General features: G+C 38.2%; 1 protein-coding gene across 5 annotated transcripts in view; it reads left to right on the top strand.

The window, feature by feature from the left end:
* Positions 1–26,102, top strand: part of PPARGC1A (PPARG coactivator 1 alpha) — a 680,601-nt gene that overhangs the window by 567,459 nt on the left and 87,040 nt on the right. For 3 of the 5 annotated variants that reach the window (XM_063603745.1, XM_063603746.1, XM_034958375.3), the window contains exon 2: positions 20,524–20,703. In XM_063603745.1, the coding sequence (XP_063459815.1) occupies positions 20,524–20,703 (180 nt within the window). Of the gene's footprint in view, positions 1–375; positions 15,547–20,523; positions 20,704–26,102 lie in introns of those variants that run through there. The other 2 variants (XM_063603747.1, XM_003826832.5) reach the window with 2 other exon arrangements.

The raw sequence follows: 26,102 nt of genomic DNA, 5'->3' as shown, positions 1-26,102 counted from the left end.
GGTGAAAAAAGAGGAACTGACTTCATTTTCCATTCCTTAGACTTGTTTATTACAGTTGTAGGTCACCATGGAAACTTTCAGGATTAAGATGGCATTATTGAGTTAAGCATTCAATGAACACCTCAGGGAAGAAAAGCCATAACATGTATGCATGCCATAAGTAGTTTTCAAATGAAAAGGGTTATCTGGGGGCGAAGAGTGGATGGCGGTTGTTGACTTCCTTGTCTGACATCGTTTCCAGAATCCACAGAGAATTAGGATCAAGAGTTGAAAGTGTGATCATATCCCTATGTTTGCCCTTTTGTGGACCATTCCATAAAGTTGTCAATAGTTATGGCCAGAATTTCAAAATGGGAAGCTGCTCTTTACATACTAGGGAGTGGGGCTTTCCAAAATAGATTCTGAAGTCGAAAAGAACTCCGAGTGTTTTCTGAGAAGGGTTGACCTCCTTTCATGCCACTTACTGTGAATTAAAGCTGCGAGGGAGAACTAGTTTGGGCATGTGGTACAGCACTTAGCGCCACCGCTGCCAGGGAACAAGATTTGTGTTTCTAAGGAGATACAACAAAAAGGAGAATGCTTTAAGAGCCAGCGGCTGTCAGAGTGTAAAAGTATCTATGTTCAGAAAGGGAAATAGAAGCTGAATTAAGTAATTTTATACACACGTTATGGGGTGCCCTTCTGTGAGTAATTCTTAAATTCAAAAGCAAATAGTTGTGACCACAAAGGGCTTAGTACATCTCAGCTGATTTTAGCTCTCAGACTCAAACTGGATATGATTGGTATTGACCTGCTCTGTGCATGTGATTTTAAGATGGTCTGACTCTTGTCTGTCATTCTGTTGGGTTATATTAATAACAGGGGACAAAGGGTGAAATAATCCAGTAAAGTTTTGAGCAGCCACTTGACAATGTATTCCAAATAAATGAGAGGAGGAAAACCCTAGCTCTACCAACTGGGGCCATAAAACAGAGTCTTCTACACTCTCTTTAATGTCAATATTAACCAGTTTGCAAATGTTCAGTCAGTTATGGGCATGGATGGATGTCCTGAATGGGTTCCCGGGATAAAGTGTCATCATAGGACAGAAATCACAGGGAGAGTGCACCAAGGAAAAATTACAGTACTGCTATATTTACTTAGTGCCTCTGAACTAGGGTTTTATTTTCCACGGGTTGGAAAGGGAACCACCTGTCTCAACTGCTGATGTCAGAGAGCTCCCTCGAGACACAGGGCTGCTGGAAAGCACATGATACTGTACATATTTGCTCTTACGTTCGTATCTGGCTAAGATTGGGTTTCAGATTTGTGCCCTATTGTGGAGTTCATTTAGCAGTGACTCTGAGGTGCCCTCCCACGTCACCATGCCCTTGTGAATTAAAAAGTGGCCTGCCGAAGCCCTTATTGTGAGTGTTCCCTCATCTCATGATACCAGTATTTGCACTGCAGTAAAATGAATGACACACATGTTGGGGTTATCATCTATGGATTCAATTTTGAAAGTGAGTATCAGGAGGCATTATCTCTGCACCTAGGAGGCTTTATGCTATTGGTAGGTGGGTTTTGTTTTATTTCTGGTGATGAGGGCTTTTAAAGATACATATATGTGTGTATACCAGATTTGGAGGTTTTGTATGTAGATTGCTAAAAAGAAAGAGAGAAGTGTGTAGTATACTTCATTTTTTTTTAAAGCTGTTCGTTTGTCAGTGTGGAGGATTTGTTGTAGAGTGAATAAAATGCCTAATTTGGGAAGACTGGATATTATGACCATGCATTTCAAGTGATCTAGTGCATTCTTTTTAATTTTTATTTTTAAAGATTTTTAGAGTTGTGTAATCCACTGCTCCAGTTTTCTGGGGGAGAATTCAGCTTTTTACATGTAGCTCCTTAAGGAAATGCGAGGACCACTGTATTGCATGGCTCCAGGAACTCATAGTCAAGAACTCACACTTAAACTATCCTGCTGGCTATGTGTACAATCTCCAGAAATATGATGCTCTCAACATTACTCAAACATTATGTAAAAGTAGAATTGTTACCAACAATTGCAGAAGGCTTGCTATTAGTGAAGTTGTTCATTATTTTAATAATGCCATGCATCTCCATTTAAATATCTTCACCGACTGCAAATTATATGGTTATTACACAAAATAGGTGGAAAACAGTCTGAGGGTGTAAATTACATTCTTGGGCCACATCAAATCAATTTCCTTTTAGGGATAAGAACCCGGGTTCTTAATTCCCAGCCGTCCTATGATGCACACCTTCAATTAAATTTATATTTGAATTGATGCTTGATATTTTTTTCTCAAGTCCTAAAAATAGAGTAAATAGGATGGGCTAAGACCCCTTGGTTCATCTAATCTTTCCCCCAGTGTAGGATTTTCCTATGAACCATTAAAAGTGTTATAATATATGATTGATATTAATTAGTTTTCTGTAAAGTACTGCACTCCTTAACATGAACTGAACTAGAAATAAATATATTACCATGAATTAAGATTTTATTAGTTGCAAAGAAGAATTGGATGAAGGCACCTATGTGAAATCCTAAGTACAGGCGTCAAATTGAATTAATGCCAGCACTGCCTTGAGATTAATTTGAGTACTGAATAAGAAATAGTATATCATAACATAACTGTGTTTACTGAATCATTTTTGGCATCAAAAACTAAAGCTACATTATAAATGCAACAACAGGCTTTTCTCCCTTGGAAGAGAGAGGCGGGTGCATTTTGTAATTAAAGTGAATGTTACCGTCTGAAAAATGCCTCTAGTCTCTAGGAAGGAAACAGCCTTCTTGAGAACACTGCATCCTTGTATATATCTCAGACTTTGCATACTTGGTGTTGCTCTGGCCATCTTCATCCTAGAGTACGGTCAGCTCTATTCTCCACTCACTTTATGTATTTTTGTCTTATTACTCTCTATATGTTTTGCAACAGATGTGGAGGGTGCTGAAAAGTTTTATGGGATTGCCCCAGGGATGTTCTAGAAGGGATTGCTGATTTTATAGGGAGAATGATTGTACATCATTCAATACAGGGCCATGCAGGCTAAGCCCTGTGAAGTCCTGAGGATCACTTTTGACAGATTGTGATGCGAGTAGCACCCCCTGGAGTTGTGCATTGCTGGGGCTCTGCTCTACTTTCCCTTAATAATTCTGAAATTTCCTGATTTTATAAATTTTATATGCATCTATGATATAGGTTACTTGAAGACCAAATGCAAAACTTTAAAGTTTTGCACTGTTAAATAGGAATACTAGGCACATCACTCATCTAATTTTAAATTGTAAAGTAACTACATTTTTAAAAATTTTAAATTTAATTTTAATGTCTTTGACTTAATATATTCAAAATATTATATTAACATATAGCTCTAAGTTATTAATGAAATATTTTACATTCTATTTTTTGTATTCAGATTGAAATTCCAGGTATATTTTATATCTGTAGAACATCTCAATTTTTGTTTGGACACATTTTAAGTTCTCAGTAGCCATATATGTGGCTAGTGGCTACTGCGTTGGCTGGCATAGTTTTGGACTTAGCAACTTGCCAGCATTTCACTACACAGAAAATTGCTTAAAAAAAAAAAAACCCTTAAATATCTAAGACAAAATATAATGTATCCTTTATGTCATTTATCAATTTAAGAAGCGATTATATGATTGATCACAAATTTGCGAGAAGTGTGAATGCTAAGACAATTTAGTTGATAGCCCACTGGTGGTACAATGGACTTTATATTGAATTGTTTTGTCCTGTGGCTTTGTTTTCCCTTCTTCCTTCTGTGTGTATTTCAGATATCATCATTTAAAATACAATTTGATACTTTGTGGTTCCTCTCATTGTCCCAAGCTCATGCTGTCTTGTCAGTTTTCATGCACCATATGGATGTCTTATTTCTTCTCTTTTTTTTTTTTGAGATGGAGTCTTACTCTGTTGCCCAGGCTGGAGTACAGTGGCACAATCTCGGCTCACTGCAACCTCCACCTCCTGCATTCAAGCGATTCTTCTGCCTCAGCCTCCTGAGTAGCTGGGACTATAGGCGCATGCCACCATGCCCAGCTACTTACTTTTTTTTTTTTTTTTTTTTTTTTGAGACGGAGTCTTGCTGTGTCGCCTAGGCTGGAGTGCAGTGGCACGATCTCGGCTCACTGCAAGCTCCGCCTCCCGGGTTCACGCCACTCTCCTGCCTTAGCCTCCCTAGTAGCTGGGACTACAGGTGCCTGCCACCACGCCTGGCTAATTTTTTGTATTTCTTTTAGTAGAGATGGGGTTTCACTGTGTTAGCCAGGATGGTCTCGATCTCCTGACCTTGTGATCCACCCACCTCGGCCTCCCAAAGTGCTGGGATTACAGGCATGAGCCACCGTGCCCGGCCTCCTGGCTAATTTTTATATTTTTAATAGAGACCAGGTTTCACCATATTGGTCAGGCTGGTCTCGAACTCCTGACCTCACCAGATCTACCCACGTCAGCCTCCCAAAGTGTTGGGATTACAGGCGTGAGCCACCGCACCCAGCTGGATTTCTTATTTCTTAACAGAGAAATTCTTGAAAGACTTTTGGCTCAAATAACTTTGTGGCTAGCCTAATGGAAACAAAAACTGTTTTCTTCACTTGCTGCTTCTGGTCTCTTCAGATGTAGTGCCAACTCAGGACTGGTATGAGGCTGGATTTTATTTTTCTTTAGGTAAGTAGAGAAACAAACAGGCACCTGGCATTCCTACAATTTGTGATAACACTGTCCCTCATAGAAAGTCGACTTACTATAGGACTTAAAGAGAACATCTGATGTGCTTGGTTTCCAAATCTTTATTTTTCTTAGGTGAGGAAGGCAGGTGAAGAGCAAAGACTTGCATCTACTGTAACGTTGCTTGATTTTACATTGAGTTTTAAGCAGTCAAACATGAATGGCAGGCATCATTATGGAGTAGCTATTATATGCCAAGCACTTGGCTTATACGCATTTTCTTTAACCTTAACATGAGCCATGTAAAATAGGCATTTATATTTCCATTTTTGTAGATGAAGTGCTTGAGGTTCAGATAGTTTAGGTAACTGTCTTGAGTTCCTACAGATAGATAATAAGTAACAGATCTACATTGACTGACCCCAAAGTCCATGCTCTCAGAGAAGAGGGACACATTTTCCAACCAAGTCAATGACACCGTTCAATAATGAGTTTTGAACCAAGAAGAAAGACTAAAATTTAAGAGTTGTAATATTCCTTCACTTCACTTATTCAAGAAATAAATGCAGAGAATATGTAATCCTATTTTTTGATAGATGAGGAAATAGATCGAGAAACTTAAAGTGGCTTTGTCCAAGGTCAGACAAACAAGCCTAGACATCAAGTCCTTTGATTTCTGCTCCAAGACTGTTTGTCTAAGTGGTTTAAGGGCCCCTTTAAGGAGGTAAGTTGGACATTTGGAATTTTTTTTTTTTTTTTTGGACAGGCAGCAAAGTTCAAAAATTTATGGTATAGAAACATTCATTTCTCTTTTTTTCTATGCATTTTAAACTTGTTATCGAAGTATATGATACTGAAAAGTACATATATCATAAGAGTTTAGCTCAGTGAATTGTCAGTAACAATGTACCCATGTAACCAGCACAGACAGCAAGAAAGAAACCCTAACTAGCTTGCTGGAGCCTCCTCCCCCTTGACTGTGGTTCTCCCTGCCCTGCCCCAAACCAACACCCAGGGCAACCTCTCACCTGATTTGTAGCTGCCTAGGTTAAATATCTGTTTCTGTGGTTTATAGAAATGGAATTATAACGTATGCACCTTTTATGTGTGTCTGGCTTCCTTTGCTTCACATTACATTTCTGGGATTTATCTACATTTTGGTGTGTAGCAGAAGTTCATTAATTCTCATTGATATATTTGGCCATACTTTCAAGTATAAAATCCCTAACAACCATAATACTCTAAGTGGAATGAATAGGTTTATTTCACATTAATTAATATTTAAATGGCTTTTTTCCTAGAAAATTATTAGCCGTAGTTTTGTGTGATTCGGGCTAAAACAAAATAACAAAGCTGAAATATGGTGCGTCAGCAGTTACAAAGCATAACACAATGCAGGAGATCACTCCTGTCCTGTGGTTTTACGTAATAAATGACATTGAATGATGTCATAGAGAAGACAAAGAGAGCACACAAGCTGAACATACCCACAGGAGAGCCCCAGGTGGGAGTTCCCACTTAGTGGCTTTGTATGGCTGTACAAAATGTTAGGTGTGGCCTGTTTTTAGGTGGCCTGCATGCAAATGGATCTACTAACATGGATGGTAGAAAGGTCCACCTCAGGGGCTAGGTGCGGTGGCTCACACCTGTAATCCCAGCACTTTGGAAGGCCAAGGCGGGGGGGTGGGGGTGGATCATCAGGTCTGGAGTTCGAGACCAGCCTGACCAACATGGTGAAACCCCGTCTCTACTAAAAATACAAAAAAAAAATTAGCCGGGCGTCGTGGTGCTCGCCTGTAATCCCAGCTACTCAGGAGGCTGAGGCAGGAGAATAGCTTGAATCTGGGAGACAGAGGTTGCAGTGAGCTGAGATTGCACTACTGTATTCCAGCCTGGTCAAAAAAGCAAGACTCTGTCTCAAAAAAAAAAAAAAAAATACCCACCTCAGGAATTGTTAAAGATGTTTTTTTTGTTTTGAAAAGAGGTAGAGAAAGAATTTACTCTGATCACCTGCTTGGTGCAAAGTACAATCTGGGCCCTTCAAAGAATAATAGAGGTTTTGGCTTGTTTAAAATGGATCTCTCATCAACCTCTTTTTGCAGATTGTCTCACAAGCACAGAATCAAGATTTCCTATGTTAGTTTTCTTATTGCTTCTTCTTCCTGGTTGCAGGAAAATGTGAATGTAATGCCAGTGAATACTGCTAGTGAGAACCCAGCATTGTGTGAGAATAGCTGAGGGTTTATCAAGGCATTGTCCTGACTGAGGTTTATCATTTACCTGGTCATACTTTCCTTACTCCTATGTTGTCAGTGCTCCCTCTCCTAATTTCTGGTAGAGAAGTTAGTTTTCCTATGACTAATTCACTCAACCTTAAAGGAAAACCTCCAAGCTGGTTGGTCTTAGGTGGCATCAAAGCATACATCTTCTACCTCTTGCTCAATAGAGTTGTATGTACAAAGGAAAAAGTTGAAAAGGAAACGCTATCCTGTGATATGGTCTTGGTTTAATACATTTGCTAATACTGTTATGGTAAAATATTAGGCATATGACCTTTTTTCCTCCCTCCACACCCTACATGAATATCTCAGCTGATTCCTTCTAAATTAAAAATATGTACAATCTTTTACCAAATATAATGAGCTTTTTATTTAAGGAGGGTCTTCTCATATTAGGAGGAAAGGATGTTACTTTAAGCTCTCATTTCCTTAGCTGCTGTAGACCTTATTCTTATTTACAAAACCCTGAATATAATATCCACCCTTCTTTCTAAATCTTCTCTCTCTGGGTGACACCATTTCTAAATCACTTGTAATGACTACCACATCAGTTGTGTGGTTTTCACACTTGCTGTGCATGCAGGGACTCGGTCTTACATATGACTCGTGCTACTTTCCAGAATTAATGATAAACAAGATGAAAGCCCACTGTTTCTCTGGACAGCTACCTCAGCTTTGTAAGAAATGCTGGTCTCTAAGAAGCTGATCTTCTCAGAGCCAATACCTGTGGTTGAAAGTATTATATTACACAAGTTCTCTAGTATTCTTTTTCTAGAATCGTTGAGTGGTTAAATATCTGTATTGCAAGGAAAATGATGAAGCTGTGCTCTTTCAGCAACACTGAGCGCCAGTTGCCTTTCTTGTACAATATCTCTGATTTCCAGTATCTTTGTGAAATGAGACATTTGGATTTACCCTGTGCAAAGAAGGCTTCCTGAGTTGTCTGTCTCTGTCAAGACAGGCACATCACTGCATTTTAGATCTGGCAGAGATCTTTGATTTAATTGAATCTGGCCATCTTTGTTGACAGATAAGGAAACTGAGGCTCAGTATCATTACATGAATCACCCAAAGTCGAATTGCTGGCAAGTGACATAGCTGAATGAGGGCCATGTTCTTCTTACCATGCACTTTCCTTTCATTTTGGGCTGAATCAAGATCCTCAAAGTGACTCCACCTGTCAGATAGACTTGAGTCTCCAGTACTCACCTTAAATCTCATAAGGCTGGCTGACTTTGGTTTAAACCTCATTACCCCTCTTCTTACAAATATTCTTAATGGTCAAAATAACGAACACTCATGTGTAGGAAGAATGATCTGCAGAAAAGGCCCAGGAAATTTGAGAACATGAAATCAAATTGGCTGATATAAAGCTTTCATTCCTATGAATATAGTTGACCTTCCAGGGGAAAGAAAGTGAGTTATCCCCTCTTGTGATATTTGAGAAGCCAAACATGAGCTTTCTGCCCAAGCATGGGGCTGCAACATGGCAGCATTTACACAGGTTGTTTCACATTTAGGGATGGGCTGTGTTCCAGAAATTTACTTGCATGTCACCGGGTTGAAACTGGGACTGCATTTTCCTGGTCAAATCAATTTCAATCATCTCCAGTGGAAGCCATGTCTCCAAACACTCTTTCTCTAAGCCTTTGCTGGTGGCCCCTCCTTTTTTCCCCAGTTAGTTGGTAGACCTTCTTCTCGAGAATTATTCTTACCTATTTATTTATATCATTCTTAAAAATATTTACTATTGTATAAATGAATGAAGTTTCTTTAACCCCACCCGGGCTAATTAAGATTTTTAAAGAGAAAATTGACTTAACAATTGATTAAATTTCAGATTGAGAAACAAAGGGAAGATGGTAGTGGTGTCTGGGGGATAGTGGTTTTGGGTCTACCTCTGAGGCAAGCTGATAGGAGCTGATAGCTTCCTTCTCTCCATAATTCTGGGATTTCTAAGTATACCAGGTACTAACTTCCCTCAGTGTTGCTTATGATCTTTGCATCCTAAGTGGAGCAGCTGTTGGACTTGGTATGACAGGCAGAAATGGCTTCATTTTAAATATATGATGAATATTTGAGATATAATATTGGGCGTCAGGGGCTATTTCTATCTGCTACATTCCCAGTATGTTAAGCAGGCATGGCTTTAATACTGAATCTCTCTGTTCCTCTCAAAACTGAATAATTCTTCTTCTTCTGAATATAAAAGTCATGCATGTTTATAAGAGAAAATTTGAAAATTACAGAAAGGCACACTCACATAAAGGAAAGTAAAAAGTACTTATAACGTCGTCAGCCACTACGAACAGCTTGTTATATTTCCTCCTCATCCTCTTCTTCTTTCTGAGGATATATTTTTACAGGTAAACTTTTCATGATTATAGTTTTTTCAAGCTTTATTTTAAACCCTAATGTATTTTGAACACTCTCCCATTATGCTATTAAATATATTTTACAACAGATTTTAATGATAATATTAAATATATATGTGTGTGTGTGTGTATATATATATATATATATACACACACACACACATACTTCTCTATAATTTATTGAACCAGGTCACTTAATGTTGGATATTCACATTGCATTCAAGTTTTCAATAATGCAAATAATGTCGCATTGGGCATCCTAATATGAAAAATCTTTGTACACATTCCCTTATTATTGCCTTAGGATGAATTTCTAGAAGTAGATGTTCTAGGTCTATGAGGTTTTTAAAAGTTTTGAATATATATTGCCTGCTTGCTCTGTATAAAAATTATACCCAGTATAATCCTACCAGTAGTATCTGACATCTATTTTTCGATTGAGCTGCTAAATGTAGAGGTCAATCCTAGAAGCGGTCGTCTTGGTTAAGGATGTTTTCTCAAAAGTCTTGTGTCTAATTGGGCTAGCAAATATAAAGTAAGAGTTTATCTGTCACCACAAAATTGAGCTTAGACCTCAAAGCTAATTGCTTCTTAAGATGAGAATTTATTTCCCTTCTACCTCTCCGACATGTTTGGGATATATGTATATACATATCAGTTTTGCTAGAGCAAAATTCAAATATCAAAGCACTGGAAAAACCCATAACAGAAACACAAGTCAAATAACCAAAAATCCTTCCAAGACTCTGCCTGGTGGTATTAAAAAAAAAGAAAAAGAAAAAGAAAAAAATATATATATTTATTGTTACCTTTTTGAGACTATTTGCAAAATACAGTTTTGTTTTGTTTTGTTTTGTTTCTCTAAGATCGAGAAAAGCTAAGCTAATTAGTACTCAAGCACTAAAAAATAAGTATCACGGGAATGGTTTGATTGCTTTTTTTTTTTTTTTTCAGTTAAACAATTTGTGTACCTTAATTTTCCCTGGCACTTACTAAGTTCAGCTAGTGTGAAAAAAAAAAAATCCTTCTTAGTAAATGAAATGTTATATTATGTATTGAAGTTCTGTAGCACTTTAAAATTTTAAATAGTGCCAAATTTGACAATATGTAATACGCCTTGTTCAGTTCCACTTAAAAAAATTGCTAGATAATCCTATTGAACATTTATTGTCTAAATAATCAATAACTGTCTGCATTATAGATAAATTAACCTGGAATAATTAAGGTAAATGAAAATGTGGATTCACAAATACAACCGAGTTGAACATCAGACAAAATCAGATTTTAACCAGCCTTTTATTATCTCTTATCTCTGTGCTTAATAAGCACAATTGTTGCTTTAAGTTTAGATTAGTCCAATTGACTGCAACTCAGATTAATTTTCATGTTATTTTTTGTTTTAATATGAAAAACACCAAAAGCACATTTTGAGGTCCAAATTAAAATAGAGGCTGACTCAGTTCCATAGAGCCGGTCTGCAGAAGGTTTTACTGGAGATGAGAGATGTTTTTGCTAAGGTTGTCTATCATAACTTGTTTATTAAAAAAATAAAAATAAATGCTAGGAGACATTCAAGCTGTCTTGATTTTCCTCTAGTTATTTCCTCAAAGGTTCTTTGTTCACATGGACATCACTGTGGCATTTTTTTCAAGCAAAATGAGGTTTAATTTTACAGTATTTATAGAATAGAAGTCTTTGTTATATCCTATCCTGCTACCAACTTTTGTGTTCTACGCAGTCTCTGCTTCTAACCAGAGGCCCAAAGCATGTGTTTAGAAACTGATGTGGGGTATCAGGATCAATTAGTCCCTCTAGGAATTAAAAGCAAGCAATTGAATGCCTGTTAACAATGATTAACTTGAAAAATATTAGCAATTCTAGGCAGGCCCCTTTGCTTTCTGGACGAATGCTCTAGGCAGGCAGCATTCCCAGGAATATTGGTTTCCAGCTATGTAGACTGTCCCTCAGTTATAAAGTTGCCTCCAGGGTCTTTGCTATGGCTTTGATTTGAGGATGATTATTATTCTTACGGATGAAACTTTAGTTCTTCCTAGAAAGGCTTTCAGCGATTTGCATGCTCTTTCCAGCTGCCCTCCAAACCTTGCCCAGCCTTATTTTTCTCCATCGTAAAATGGGTACACAGGTCATTTTTATTGGATAGTTTGGAGGACTAAATTGATTGAGATGTGGTATATGAAGTGCTGATCTTAATGTCTAGCCCATACGTGGCCTGCTGTATATGTTTTGCTTTCCACCTTTCTTTCTTGAGAAGTTTCTGCATACATATATTCTTATGTAGTTATTGTATAAATAGTGTATATGGAAACATTCCCGAGGTGGTATTTTCCTGTTCTTTCTTGATTTAGAAAACTAAAACTACAGTAATTTTCTGCTGTGTGTAAGAGAGAAAATGTGCTTATGAACTGTATTCAGCAAACTTAAAATGTTAAAGCTCTTGGTCACCTTTTTATGCCCAGTAATGATAAACTGTCAATTTGCTTACGTTATTTGGGAATTTACTAGCAACTTGCTGCAGATATCACAGTAGACACATCTCTTATAATATGTATGATGTGAAAGAAGCAGCAGTCTGGTAGTTTTCTGTTGTTTTATTAAAATAAAAACTTATAAACTTATAAAAACAAATGAACAAATATATTTATCCTAATAGCTCTTCTGTGTTTGCTTCTGAAATCACCTATATTCAATATAGACAACAAAACCAATTGTTTTTGCTATTCTCTGAGGTTTTTGAGTTTGAGGGTTTGAATTTGATTCTAATTTTTAGAAATGGGCAGTTGTCTGAAATATGGAGGGATGGGAAAAGCCTTTAATTTGGAGTAGGAGTGAGGAAGGAAACCCAAATGTTATACACTTCAGTCAACGTATTTGTTAGAGAATTGAATTATTCTCTTGAGGTTCTTTTTTTCTCTTTGTTAGCAACTCGAGATAGATTCTCCTGCCTCTACTAATATTGAAACCCTGGAAAATGTTAACAGAACTACAGAGGGGAGAAATTATCAGGATGGAATGTAGGCTCTGTGTAGATATGCAACATTAGGGGCACTCAGCAGATGTTAATAAATACCTCTTTCTATTGTTGAGAAAAAATGGGTTTGATTTGGGTGTGAACTGCAGTGGTCAATGAAAGGAACTTGTACCTCACCAGGGTGTGTTTTAAGCAGTAGAAGAGGAATCTGGGTGTTGATCCAAGTGACGTTGGTTTTTCATACCAAATTATTCCCCATTTTTAAGGGTTGTCATCCCCCTAAAATTGTAAGCTCTCTTGTGTCCATGTCATATGCTTTCTTGGCAGTCCTTGTGATACATGGCTGTGCACACAGTAAGGTTTCAATAGATCCTTGTTGTCTGAAACCAGATATTTGGAAATTTTGGAGACAGAGTTGACGAAGGGGTGAAAGGAGGGCTGTGGGTAGAGAGTAAGAGAAATAGTCAAAGCAGAGAGAGAATTAAATAGAGAAATGGCCCGGGGAACCAGAAAAAAACCAAGGTTGGTGAGCAATGAACCATTTAAGTTCTCCTGAGAAAAGAAAAAAAAAAACTGGACTGAAGAAAAAATTTAATCTGAAGAGTTAATTAACAAAATTATAAAACCTCTAAAACATCCCTCTCATTACAGCTGTAGTTTTAAGACAAAAAAAAAAAATATCGTGGAAAGCACTCTAATTTGTCCTAGGAATCTATTTAATTTTGATTTGTCCAGTAATAGAAATTTGAGGGGGAAATGCAATATACTGTAGTTTATGAGTCTTTTAAATGTTGTTACTTCTGAATTCCATCCTCTTTGTGATAGTGAGAGTGAAGAAAAAACAAGTGTATTTGAAATCACTTCTGGTTTCAGTGCATGTGCTGATTTGATTTTTTAGAAGTAGAATTAGATGGCAAAAAATAAGAAAACCCTAACAATACAATCTGGGCAGGTTAGAATATCAAAAATTATAACGAGCCTGTTCTAATGTAAAGAACATCTCTAAAAGATGTGAATAGGTTTCAAAAATATGATGAATATCTAGCATTGGATAAACACAAATAAATGTATCAGTGAATATCACAATGGAAGAATCACATGATAATAATTAATAAACATTGACTCTTCTTGGCCAGATGACCAATATTATTTCACAGTTGATCGTTGAGGGCAGAGCCAATGACCTTTGTCCTGAATTTTAATAATTTACTGAAGTTTTACATTAAATCAGAATATAATTGGGAAGAAAATTAGTGTTTCTTTGTGGGGAGTGCAGAGTAATGCCACTAATTGCTTGTATAAAAGCATTCCCGAGGTTGTATTTTCCTGTTCTTTCATTAGAAAATTAAAACTACAGTAATTTTCTGCTGTTTGTAAAAGGGAAAATGTGCTGGTGAACTGTATTCAGCAAACTTAAAATGTCAAAGCTCTTGGCCACCTTTTTATGCCCAGTAATGATAAACTGTCAACTTCCTTACGTTATTTGGGAATTTACTAGCAACTTGTTGCAGCTCTCACAGCACACAAATCTCTTATAATATGTATGGTCTGAAAGAAGCAGCAGTCTGCTGGTATTTTGTTTCTTTTGTTCTTTCTTTCACTTTAATATTTGAGCAATTTAATATTTAAAATATGTGTTAGGGCAAATAACCATGTTTTTCTGTTTCAGGAGATGGACAATGAAGAACAGTGTAAATTGACCTCAGTAGAATAGTGCTTTACAAATTATGTTTAGGTAACTGGGGGATTGTTTTCAGGTAAATTATTATCAAGTAAAAGAATTGAGCTGATTCTAAAAGTATATTGGGTTTAACATTTTATGAAAACATGTTTATTCACACAGATACATACACGTGTACATCTCCTGGGAACTTGGAAGGGTTAAGTCAGACCACTGTCATGTTACAGGAAGTGTTTTTCCACTGTGTCCAGTACCTTGAGTTTGTTATGTATTCAATATGTAGTGTCATCATAAAACAGTTGCACCTACCTGCATTAGCCCTCATTGTCTCAAGGTACAAGCTGAAAAATAATATAAAGTAAAGCTCAGGAATTGAATATTTCTGCTAATAGTGTGTTGGTATTTTTCCCTCAGTTCACAGACATTCTTGATTTCAAAACACAAACTACACAACCCCGGGCACTAGGGTTGGAATTCAATGTTTATTCAAAAAGGCACCCTAAGGCAGCTAGGGAGGAAACGCTACATGTATGAAAAATAGGAGCCGGGAATCTAAGCTGATCTGAGCAGAGCAGCAGCGACTGTATTTACTAACACTTGTTTTCTGGGAGCCTATGAGAGAAATGGAAATAATTAGAAGGAAGCTGAAAGGATGGGGTTTTGTGGCTTGTTCTCCTTATATGGAGCAAAGAAAACTGCAGCAACTCTTCGGGAGCTGGTATTCCCTACTGCCATGGGGGCAGCCGAATTCTGCGTGGAGGAGTTTGTTTATACCTTAACACATACAGGCTATTTTGTTGATTAAACAAGCAAAGAAAAAAAAAAAGCCCCATTTGCGCTTTCAAACACTCCCTCAATGAGAAAATGTCTCATAAAAATGCATCATGTGATAAGCTCTTGCTTTAGTCCCAAACTGAGCTTGAGTCCACTTGGAGATCTTAGAATTAAAGAGTTCTTAGGGAATACACGTTTTAGCTAAGAATATAGTTACTCTGTCATGAAACAGGGAGCTTTGCCACTTGCTTGTTTTGGAAGGAAAATAAATTAAAAAAAGATTGCAGGGGATTTTGGTTATTATATGGCCAGGGCTCCGTTTAGAGTCTGTGGCATTCAAAGCCGGCTTTAATCACAGCATGATGCTTGAAGCTTCCAAAAGTCTAAGTGTTTCCTTTCTTTCTTTCTTTTCTTTTTCTTTTTCTTTTTTTTTTAAAGCGTTACTTCACTGAAGCAGAGGGCTGCCTTTGAATGACGTCACGAGTTAGAGCAGCAAGCTGCACAGGGGAAGGGAGGCTGGGTGAGTGACAGCCCAGCCTACTTTTTAATAGCTTTGTCATGTGACTGGGGACTGTAGTAAGACAGGTGCCTTCAGTTCACTCTCAGTAAGGGGCTGGTTGCCTGCATGAGTGTGTGCTCTGTGTCACTGTGGATTGGAGTTGAAAAAGCTTGACTGGCGTCATTCAGGAGCTGGATGGCGTGGGACATGTGCAACCAGGACTCTGAGTCTGTATGGAGTGACATCGAGGTGAGCTGGGGCAGGGCTCGGCGCTGCAGCCACGACTGACGCTTCCCTCAGATGCTATTATTCCTGTAAGGGGGGATGGGCTTGGGCAAAGAGAGGAGCCAGGAAAGTAGTCCAGGCAGGAGCTTTTAGAAGAATCTCAATCTTATCTTAACTCCAATAAGTTTGCTATTTTAAGGTGGCTCTGAGATGGCTTGAGCAAATCAAAGCTTAGCTGCTGTCATCAGTATCTGTTGCAGTTAGAAACTCTTTCCATGTGACTTTGGCACTGTTTCTACTCATATGCAATATTTATGCTCTAAGATATTGATATGAATCAGAAGCTGAAGTCTTTCCAGTGGTGTTTAGTGGCCTGGTTGGAAAAATGCCATTTCTATTTATAATAAGACGAAGATAAAAATATTAAAATGGATGTGTTCAAATATAGTCCGTTTTGACTCTAGTCCGGATTTTTTCCCCCCTCTCTCTCTGTTCATCAGACAGAGAACTTACAAAATCCTAAATAATCCTGCTGGGCTATTTTAGATTGCTTTTCCCACAGAACACAAAACAACGATGCTGCTTCCTTTAAAACTCCTATACGTGGTTGAAAGATTTGGCCAGCTAATAAAAAGAAACGCCTGGCAGTGCAAGGTTTTCCGTTCGCGTCGGTGGCAGGGAAGCCAATGGTTAAATCTTCCTGTACCACGGAGAGCTGCCTGAAGCTGAGAGAGAATAGAGTTTATGCAGGACTGTGTGTGGAGCTGCTCGCTGCTAGTGTAAAAATAGACAGCAATACATCAATTCCACAGTCTCTGCTGGCTACAATTCATACAGGGGGGAAAATAACGCAAGCAGTTTCCTCGTAATCTCTGGAGTCTAGTGGGGGGACGGAAGACCTCGGCGTGTTTGCATTCAGCACAATGGAATGCTCTCGGAAGGAAAGTTTGGGCAACTTGGGAAACAAGCGAAACTTTCTGTGGACTCTGGTGAGATGGACTCGAATTGAATTGCATGGAGGATCCCAGCTGCTAACAATGAATCTGGCAAAAGACTGCGAGTGTTTCCTCTGGGTAGCTGGGGGCACGTAGGGTAAGGGGGAGGATCAAGCCCACACGTGATTTGATTAAATAAGATGTCCATGTGGTGCAGCGATACACATCTAAAGTGAAAATAATTTGGCCAAGGCCGTCTGTGAATGCATTTTTCCTATCTAGCGAGGCATGCCCGGGATTCTTAACTCTTTGCTGGGTTTGCAAATGTTGGCTCCATTTGCCCTCCCTTGCCGTGGTAGATCGTATTTGTGGATTGTAATTGTTATCTTGTTCTGATTTCTTGGTAAGGCGGAATAGATATGGATAATTCATATGCCCTGTAGCCATTATGAGTCAGGGTTATAAGTGGCTTCAAAGTCCTAATTGTCTTTGAGTAGCCGGAGTGTCCTGTGGGTGGTTGTCTGGCTGGCACTGTGGGTCTCAGCTGCTGTAGTTTCATTTTTCCATCATGTATTATTCCTGATGCTGTTAGGAGTTGATTGAGGAACTAGATCATATGGAAATAAGGAAGATTTATTTTAATCATTGGAATTCCTGCAGTCATTTTCAAATAAACATCAGAAGCATTTAGAATAGTGGCCTTTAAATTTTTTTCTTAAGGAGGAAAGGTCTTGGCTACTTGTCCAGCCATGGATAGAGTCGCCAGTCGGCTGAGATTGGCCAGTCACTTCTCTGTTGCACTATAGGCAGCTAGCTGCTAGAAGCTTTGCCTACACGGCAGCGGCTCTGGGAATCACCTCCGCCTGTATAAAATATTACGAGCAGCAGGTAGCGTTGACAGTTTTCATTTTTTGAATCATTAATGTTTGCTGTCATCCTAAAACGTATTATGCCCTTTTGCACATAATGACAGGGTAGTACATTGGTTAATATAGGCCTATATCACTATAGCTACTTGGAGTGCCCCGTGTTTCACAGTTTAATGAAGGTGATGTACAGTAAGGTTACTAAGATTGATAGAGACAATTCACATGACATACACCCCACTAAGACTGTCATTCTTTACTGCCCCTCTCTCCACCCCCTTTCCCCTGTCTTAACTAATTTTTTTAAGAACCAAGTTTCTTTTTTCATTAATATAATTAATGTGGCCAAGTCCACTCCTTCTTCTCTCTCTCTCTTTAAAATTTACCATCAATGGCACAAAAACCTCCAAAAGGTTAATGGAGAATTATACTTAATTATAATGATTCATTATCATCAGTGCAGTTAAGCTAATTTATTGTCTGCTCCTTAACTAAAAGTCTGTTGGGGTGAAATAACATACAATAATTAGCCTTTTGTGTTTAGTGACTGCTTTATCCTCTTAAATCTTATTATAAAATTGAGGCTACAGTTGTGAAATACCTGTCATAGTTGCAAAGAGGCAGTAGAATGTGTCTGTGTAATTGCAATAAAGCACACCTGTTACAGAGGTATAGGGAAACAGTAAATATCAGCATGTCAGATGAGGACAGTTACAGGGCTTGGACTGTTAAGTCTGGCATTGTCCAAAGGCCAAATATAAATTAATAACAGGAACACTTGCTACCACTAATGTGTTTTAGATTAGCAGGATAATGCCACATTCAGAAGCACAGATTTTATTAGCATGTCAACATTGGCAAGAACACATGCACTTTTCTCAACCATAACATAAAAGCAAAATGAGAGAGAGAGAGAGCGCACGAGCGAACAAGTGAGAGGAAGGAAAGGAATATGTAAATGACAAGATAGCACCAATACAACAAATTGAGCTGGTCTGTTCAATGGTTTTCAAAAGTTATTTAAAAATACATATTTATGGAAGGTTAAAGGGTTTTGAGCAAGTCATGCCAAATAGGGCAGTTAAAGAGAGAGACAACAAGAAATTGTCCACAAATCAGTATGCCACTTTAGCATTCCAAAACATGGTTGGTTCCTAAGTTTCACAACAGGAACTTAAGCCATATGTAGACAGCCTACATTTTCTTGATTATTTTTACTTTTGTGTTGCTATTTTTGTTGTTCATGTTTTTTTTTTTTTTAAATACTATTCCCCTATAAAATCCTAGTGTATCTTGCACCGTTGAAAAAGTTCTCCCCCATCTCTGAATTGGTGACATTGAGGACAAGTTAAGATAGTGTGTTTGGGCTTGGAGGATCAGCTGTGTGGGCAAGAATGGAGTCTGGGCAGTGTTACATCCACAACCAAATATGAGCATTGTACCAGAACGAGATCTCTTCAGCCCAGCCTCCAGTTACTTATATGCCTTGTCAAGTATACTGATCTGTAATTTTGGGCTAACTCAGATAATAAAAGGAAAGACCAATAAAATGATAAGGAAAGAGTTTTGATGGTGAGGAGGGCCCTTTCTTTGCATTCCCTTGTCCCTGCTGCCAGGGATCTCACTGGGGTCCAATGGTCTTAGAGAAGGATGGCAATGATTTTCAGTCTCGCCCCATCCTCCCCTTACCAACTGCTGACTCCATTACCCAGTACTTACTTCTCAGCGTGTTGCTTTTGATCACACTGCTGCATATGACCTGTGTAATGTGGCCTGCTAGGAATCCCTGCCAGGGATAACAGGGGTGCTTGAGAAAGAAAATCTGCATAAAACTTATTTCATTCAAAATGTAAATGTCAAGGAGCATCTTTCGTTTTATGCCTAACTGCAGCCTGGATGTGAACAATTCCACAGCATGTCTCCCGACCTTGGAAGGCAGGGCCATGAGGGTGCTGCGTCAGTGTGTGCCTCCTGATTTAGACACCCCCACTTACAGGTGGATGAAGTCCTTACTGTTCTGGCAATGCCAGACCCCTGCAATAGGAGTTCCTGCAGTGTTCTTTACTGTCTGCGGACTGACATTAGCGGTTAGGTAGCCAATTCAAGTTTAGGAGACCACCTCATTGGTAAGGGGAGTCCACTTGCCTCCAAAAGCCGCATGGTAAAACAGTTAAAAAGACTGTCTATTTCACGTAAGGGGATGACATGCTTTGACAATCTACAATAATCTTGGTGATAAGCAGCCCAGCCATGGTAGAGATATTTTAAACCTCTCAATATGTAGAAATTATTTTAAAACTCTAAACAAAAATAGTTATTTTAAATTCACATAGAGCACAGTTTAGATATACATAAATAATGAACAAAATATAGTGATGGTATGCTATTGTGAGTTTTCTTTTCCAGGTACTAGGTGATTCCAACCGTACACACACATATGTGTGCACACACATATGTGTGCACACACATACGCACACACACACACATCTTGCAAGTTACATACAAAAGCCATATAGAAAAAAAATTATGATTTTTGTCTTTCGTCTTAAGGAACTTGCTTTTGCCTTTAAGGATGAAGTCCAGAAAGTCATGAAGAGTCAAATAAGAGTAAATGTTTTAAATAATAATTCAGGAGAACCACAGATGAGTCAAAGGGCTTTGCATCATTAGTTGCTAAATGAATTATTTGGATTATAATGCTTAAAAGGAGTGTAAATGGAGAAAAGTTTTCCTAGTGTAGTTCCTCTGTTCTTTTTCCATATAGTAATAGTTTATTGAGTGTCTATTATGTGTGATAAAATTTCCGAGGTAAAATCAAGTTTGTATTATGGTTAACTATAAGACAGTTTAAAACTTTGGAAGCAGTAACTATCAAACAGGTAGCAAGGATTTTGTACAAAGAGGTCCAAAAATATCTAGTTGATTTCTAACTGGAAGAATCAGAGAAAGCTTCGTGGAGCTTGGTATTTACCATGTGTTTGGAGGTAGCTTTTGGATGGAATAAAGCAGGGAAATTATCCTTCAGGAGCCAAGTGAGTAAAGATTTTAGGATGTTTTTCCTGGTGATTAAAGTGCCAGAAACTAGCTTTGGTAGTGTAGTTGAATTAACTAGGCTTAATTCCTATCACATGCTATTGCAGTTTAATAAATTCCTGTGGTTAATGGAAGCCTTTTTAAATTTTTTTTTCTGCCTCCTGCAGTGTGCTGCTCTGGTTGGTGAAGACCAGCCTCTTTGCCCAGATCTTCCTGAACTTGATCTTTCTGAACTAGATGTGAACGACTTGGATACAGACAGCTTTCTGGGTGGACTCAAGTGGTGCAGTGACCAATCAGAAATAATATCCAATCAGTACAACAATGAGCCTTCAAACATATTTGAGGTAAGGACATCCTTTGGAAACATTAATTTTTCATTGAGTTTGGCTTGGGCCAGACTAACATGGTAATAGACCTGAATGCATAATGAGTTCTTACTTTGCTATCATCCAAAGACTTTTCATCACAGTTACATACTTTCTAATTTATGAAAAAACAGCATTTGGAAAACAAATGTTTTATTTTTATTTTTTTAAAGATTTAAAAAATAAATCAACTAGGGACTAGGAATCAACAACTGTGAGTTAAACTGTGTTGAAATACGAAAGGGTTGTGAAAGATTAGTGACAAAGAAGAACAAAAGTCTAAACCTGTTTATTCCTGTCTATTTCCCACAGAAAGAATGAGCAATAAATGGTACCTCATATAAATTAATAAATAAGAAGGCCTTTCTTTTTAACCAAGGGGGTAGATGTCTACCTTTGTTTGCTTTACTAATTAGGTGAGCTCTTTTGATTATTATTATTAATTATATTTTTGGTTCATATCTCTAATTTCTTTATATAATGGGAATTGCTAAACTTGACTAGTCTACTGTATACTTATAAATCAGTCAAAATTCATTTACTTTTCAGTAGCAAGAATTACCTCTGTGACTCCGGACTCTTATTATAAGCCTACCCTATAATAAAGAATGTTAATCTATTCCTATTAAAGTGTTACTTTGAGAAAAGGAATTCTCTCCCACAAGATCAGTACTCATTTACTTGAAATACATTATTTTTTATAGGAACAAACATTTAGTGAGTACTCTGGCAAGTGAATTAAACGAAGGATGACATATCGGCTAGTTTTCTTTATCACAACCGCCAGTGCCATCATCATCATCATCTAATGTTTTCTGAGCACCTACTATGTGCTGGACTTTTCTTATTCATCAGCAAAGACATTTCTTATACTTCCATGTTATTTGGTTGAAATCTGAGTCTTAAGAAAGCCAAGTTTAAAATATTAATTGAGTTTTGCTGGAACCCAGCATATAATACATGCTGAATAAATGTTTGTTAAATCATGAGAGAATGATGAATATATTAATGTTGATAACAATAATAGTAATGACAATAATGGCCAACATTTTGGTATACTCATGCTTCATATATGTCATCTCACTTATCCGTGAAAACAATGTATTGTTAGGTCCTATTGTTATCATTCCTGTTTTACATATGCAGACACTGAAACTCAGAGAGGTTATTTGTTTTCCCCAAATCACACAGTTGACAATAAAGGCCTGGGATTTGAACCCCAAATTTATCGGACTTCAAAGTTTATATCCTTGATAAAAATAGAGAACCCATGAATTTGGGTGACAGTCATCCTTTACAAAGACATATCAAGCTGCTTCTTTGCTCAATATATTTAAAAATAGAACAGAATCTTTCCTTTCAGTGTTGGTTGGCACGGAGGTAGAGTTAGCTGGTGAGCTGAGACGGCTGTAGGTTCTGCCGATGGCTGAGATTTTGTAATACCTCTGGAGATTAAGTGGGTTTTAGAAGAATGCTTAAGGTAGTAGAGTTTGGACTGGGGAGACAGAACAAGGTGGAGGGAACACTGAAGGTTGTGGTTAGTTCTACTTTCCCAGGCTTCTCAGCCGGGTCTTAGAAAGTTCATGTGAGGACTTGGCCAGTTAGAACTGGTAAATTGAACATTCCTCACTCAGTACACTTGTCAAGTTACAGGCCCATTCTAAGTCATGCTGCATTAAATAAACAGTGCTTTAAAAAATGTCCATCTCCATAGACCTCTTATCTAAAAATCACCTATTTCATATCAGGTGAATGCCATGCATTTTGTAGAGGCTAGAGAATAACTTAGCGGTAGGGGAGATGGCATAGGAGTCAGTGCCTCTCTGGTGGGCTACTTTAAAAAAAATACAACTTTCTCCATAACTTTTATGTCCCTATATTTTGTGTTGTGGTATTTGTGAGAGGTACTTTGCATTTATACCTTCAGGAGACTTGGTTCAGCATCTAGTTAATTATCTACATGTAGGTGCTTAATATATGCCATGCCACCCTTTTTGTCTCCCTGTATCATATTCTATGCTAATAAAATTATTTTCAGCACTCTAAAACAGAAGTTCATTTAATTTAATCTCTCATTAGGTCATTTTAAACCAATGATTCTCAACCAAAGGCGATTTTGGTCCCCGCCCCACACCCCAATTCACGGGACATTTGACAATGTCTGGAGGCATGTTTGGTTGTTATCACTGGGGACAAGGGGATGCTACGAGCATTTATTGAGTAGAGACTAGAGACAAGGGATGCTGCTAAACATCCAACAGCATACACGACAGCTCCCACCACAAAACATGATTCAGCCTCCAGTGAAAAAAGCACTGAAGTTGAAAAACCCTGCTTTTAAATAAAGTCACAGGCTTCCCCTTTATAAATTACTAATGATTAATTGGTCAGATTTCTGAGAGAAGACATAGTAAGCTACTGGATATAAAGAATGAGAAGTCATATAACGATATCGGGATGCCTGGGGCTCCAGGACTAATATGTCAGGTATTCTCTTAGTGTCAGAGGGCAAAAGTGACTGTTTAGGTAAGTTCCCATAACAGTTTTCTCTGATGTCACAAAGCCCATTCTTTATCGAGGCAAAGGGTAAAGTCATATGTGGCAATGCCCTTACCAAGAGCAGCAGCTTGAGGAGTATTTGCATGGCATGAGGACACCTCCACTCTTTGCCCTCTAGTGTTAAACTCAGGCATCTTTTCTATAATGCGAAAGGAAAGTGTGTTTTCAGCACAGGTGACATTCTAAAATTGGGTCTTCCCTGTGAAGAAGGTTCGTATGAAACCAGATAACTCTTTCATGGCCACAGGTTTGTGTTGCTTCTACCAAAGCAGCATTTCAGGGAAGTGCCTTCCCAGGGCCGGCCACTCACAGTGGACTTTTCACCTGCACTCACCTTCTTCCAATTTGCAAAGCCCTGCCTCATCACATTTGAGAAGGCCTTGTACTTGAGCAAGTTAAACAGTCACGGGCTCTGCTGTCTCTGATCTGACAATAACAAGCATTATCTACTTTGGATTCCCAGAATAAAATCAGGCACTGAGTAGTTAAATGCTTTTCCCTGACTCAAGTAGCACGTCAATGACACCACTGGAAACTGGCCATCGACTGAATTCTCATCAAAGCAGAAAGTGGGATTTAGGGATATATAATAGAGTGGCAGAGTCTTAAAATGTTGAGAGTAAATTATGTATCTCTTCTTTTTGTTTCTTCCATATGTTTGAATCTAAGTTTAATTTTTATTTAACATCACAAACTTAATAATGATAAAAAATGAAGCTGAATGTCACAATTTGAGAAAGGGAATTCTGGGTGTTGGCAGAGGGGTAGCAACATGCAATGGCACATGTTGGTTGAGTAACTGGACACGCAAACAATGTTCTCTGCTTACGCAACCTGTGTTTGGATGTGTAAATGCAGGTGACCAGGTACGATTCAGAAGCCACTTTAAAAAACAAAGCAAAAGGCTCAGAGGAAACAGCCTCCAGTGAATCTGATCCATGTGTAAGGAAAACAGGATGCGTCCCTGGACCGGCTGGTAGCAAGATTTATGTTTCAGAATATTGCAACATAACTTCCTTCCCTCTGTTGCCTTTGTGCATTGTTTGAAGGAGGAGAATAAAGGACTACTTTTACAGCACAGCAGTCTGTAAAGATGGATGGCATGGGGTTAGTTTAAATAGCATATTGGCCTTTCTGGGTCACTGTGGGCAACCTTGTCCCTGGTTTATTTTAACACCTGCTTTAATGCCTCCATGATACAACTGAATGGGCATCTTTCATTCATTCGTCTGTTACTTCTGAATGAAGCTACTTGGGGTTCGTTAGAATGATGGCAAGTGAGAATGCAGTCGTCTCTAGGTCATTACTTGTAATACGTTCTGAGGCCTGCCTTTGCTGATGGGGAGAGAAGGACTCTCACAGCTGTAGCCAGCGTTCATGTTTGGTCATTGCTGGAACTCTCAGGAAGCCTGAAACTGTGAACTTTGTAGCAGAAAAGGGTGAGTGGTGATTTTGTATTTGTGTGTAAATTATCCTGCTATATGCGATCAAGGAAATGAATGTGGACGCTTTCAAGGCTACTTGGTTATTCTAGTGGGAATATAGATACTTTACATTTCTTCATTTGGCTTTCAGTTATATTCTAAATTTTGCAAAAATGGACATATATTATGTACCTATCAAAAAGTTAAAAATAACAAATATTGGCAGTTCAACAGACCATGAGCATTTGAGGAGTAGGGAATCTGCCTGTCTTGTTCACTGACATTTTTCTAGATATTTTCTCAGAAAATAGCAGAAAGTAAGAACTCAACAAATACTTGTTGCATGAGTGAGTTGATCTTCATGTGTTTATTGATAGAATGAACTGCGTTAGGTAATGTGAAGATTATATACAAAGCACAAAAGAAGGCCTGTGTCCTAAAGGACTTTAAATCTAGTTTGGGAGGCAAAATGAACAAATGTAAAACAATTAGGAAACCATGCAAGGCTGTGTATACAAATATACAAGTATATGCATATGTTTTTAGGTCTTAGCAATTCGAAAACAATACAAGACTGTATATTCATGTATATGTATATATGTATATGTACCTACATAGGATTATATATATATTTGCAATTTGCAAACATTGCAAGCTCGTGTATGCATATATGCATGCATATATATGTGTGTGTATGTATGTGTATTTCTAGCTGAGGAGATAAACAGCAAGAATAAATTCACAAAGCCTTGTAAGAGAAGAGCAGAGCGTTTTCATAGACGGGATGTGGAGGTGAGGAGCTTGGTTTACTCAAAGTAAAATACATATTAATGGGAACATGGCAGTAGTGGGAGTAAGTTTGGATGTAAGGTAGGTACAAAATTACGGTGGGTCATGAGAACCCAGTTGGAAATGTTTAGAGTCTGTTTAGAAAGTAGGATGTCATGGAAGATTTTTTAGCAGATCAACATAATGGAGGTGGTATTTAAGAGTGATAATGCTGACAGTCGTAAGAGGTGTAGGCAAGTAGGAAATACGGAAAATCAGACAGCAGGCAGTGCTGCATTCCAAACCCAATGTGATACAGGTACAGGGAAGGGACAAGGTGATAGCAGAGGGGGTGGCATTCAGGGAACAGATTCAAAGTACCTTGAAGGAAAATTCCATCAGCCCTGATAACTCTGAGTTCGGATAGAGAGAGAGGTGGTAAGGAATGCTAACTCAAAGATATTCCAAAGAGAAGCAGAACCTCGTGGATATCGTTCCTGGTTAAGTTTCTGCTCACCTTTAGGAGCTGAAGTACTTTCCCAGATTCGTGAGTCATTTTACAAAGGGGCCCTCTATCTTTCCACTGCCTCAGGGACAGAACATATTTAACCCAATCCACAAATTTAC

Source organism: Pan paniscus, chromosome 3 (genome assembly GCF_029289425.2).
Source record: "Pan paniscus chromosome 3, NHGRI_mPanPan1-v2.0_pri, whole genome shotgun sequence".
Taxonomy (NCBI): domain Eukaryota; kingdom Metazoa; phylum Chordata; class Mammalia; order Primates; family Hominidae; genus Pan; species Pan paniscus.
The sequence above is the reverse complement of the archived record's forward strand: the minus strand, read 5'-3'. Positions and strand labels throughout refer to the sequence as shown.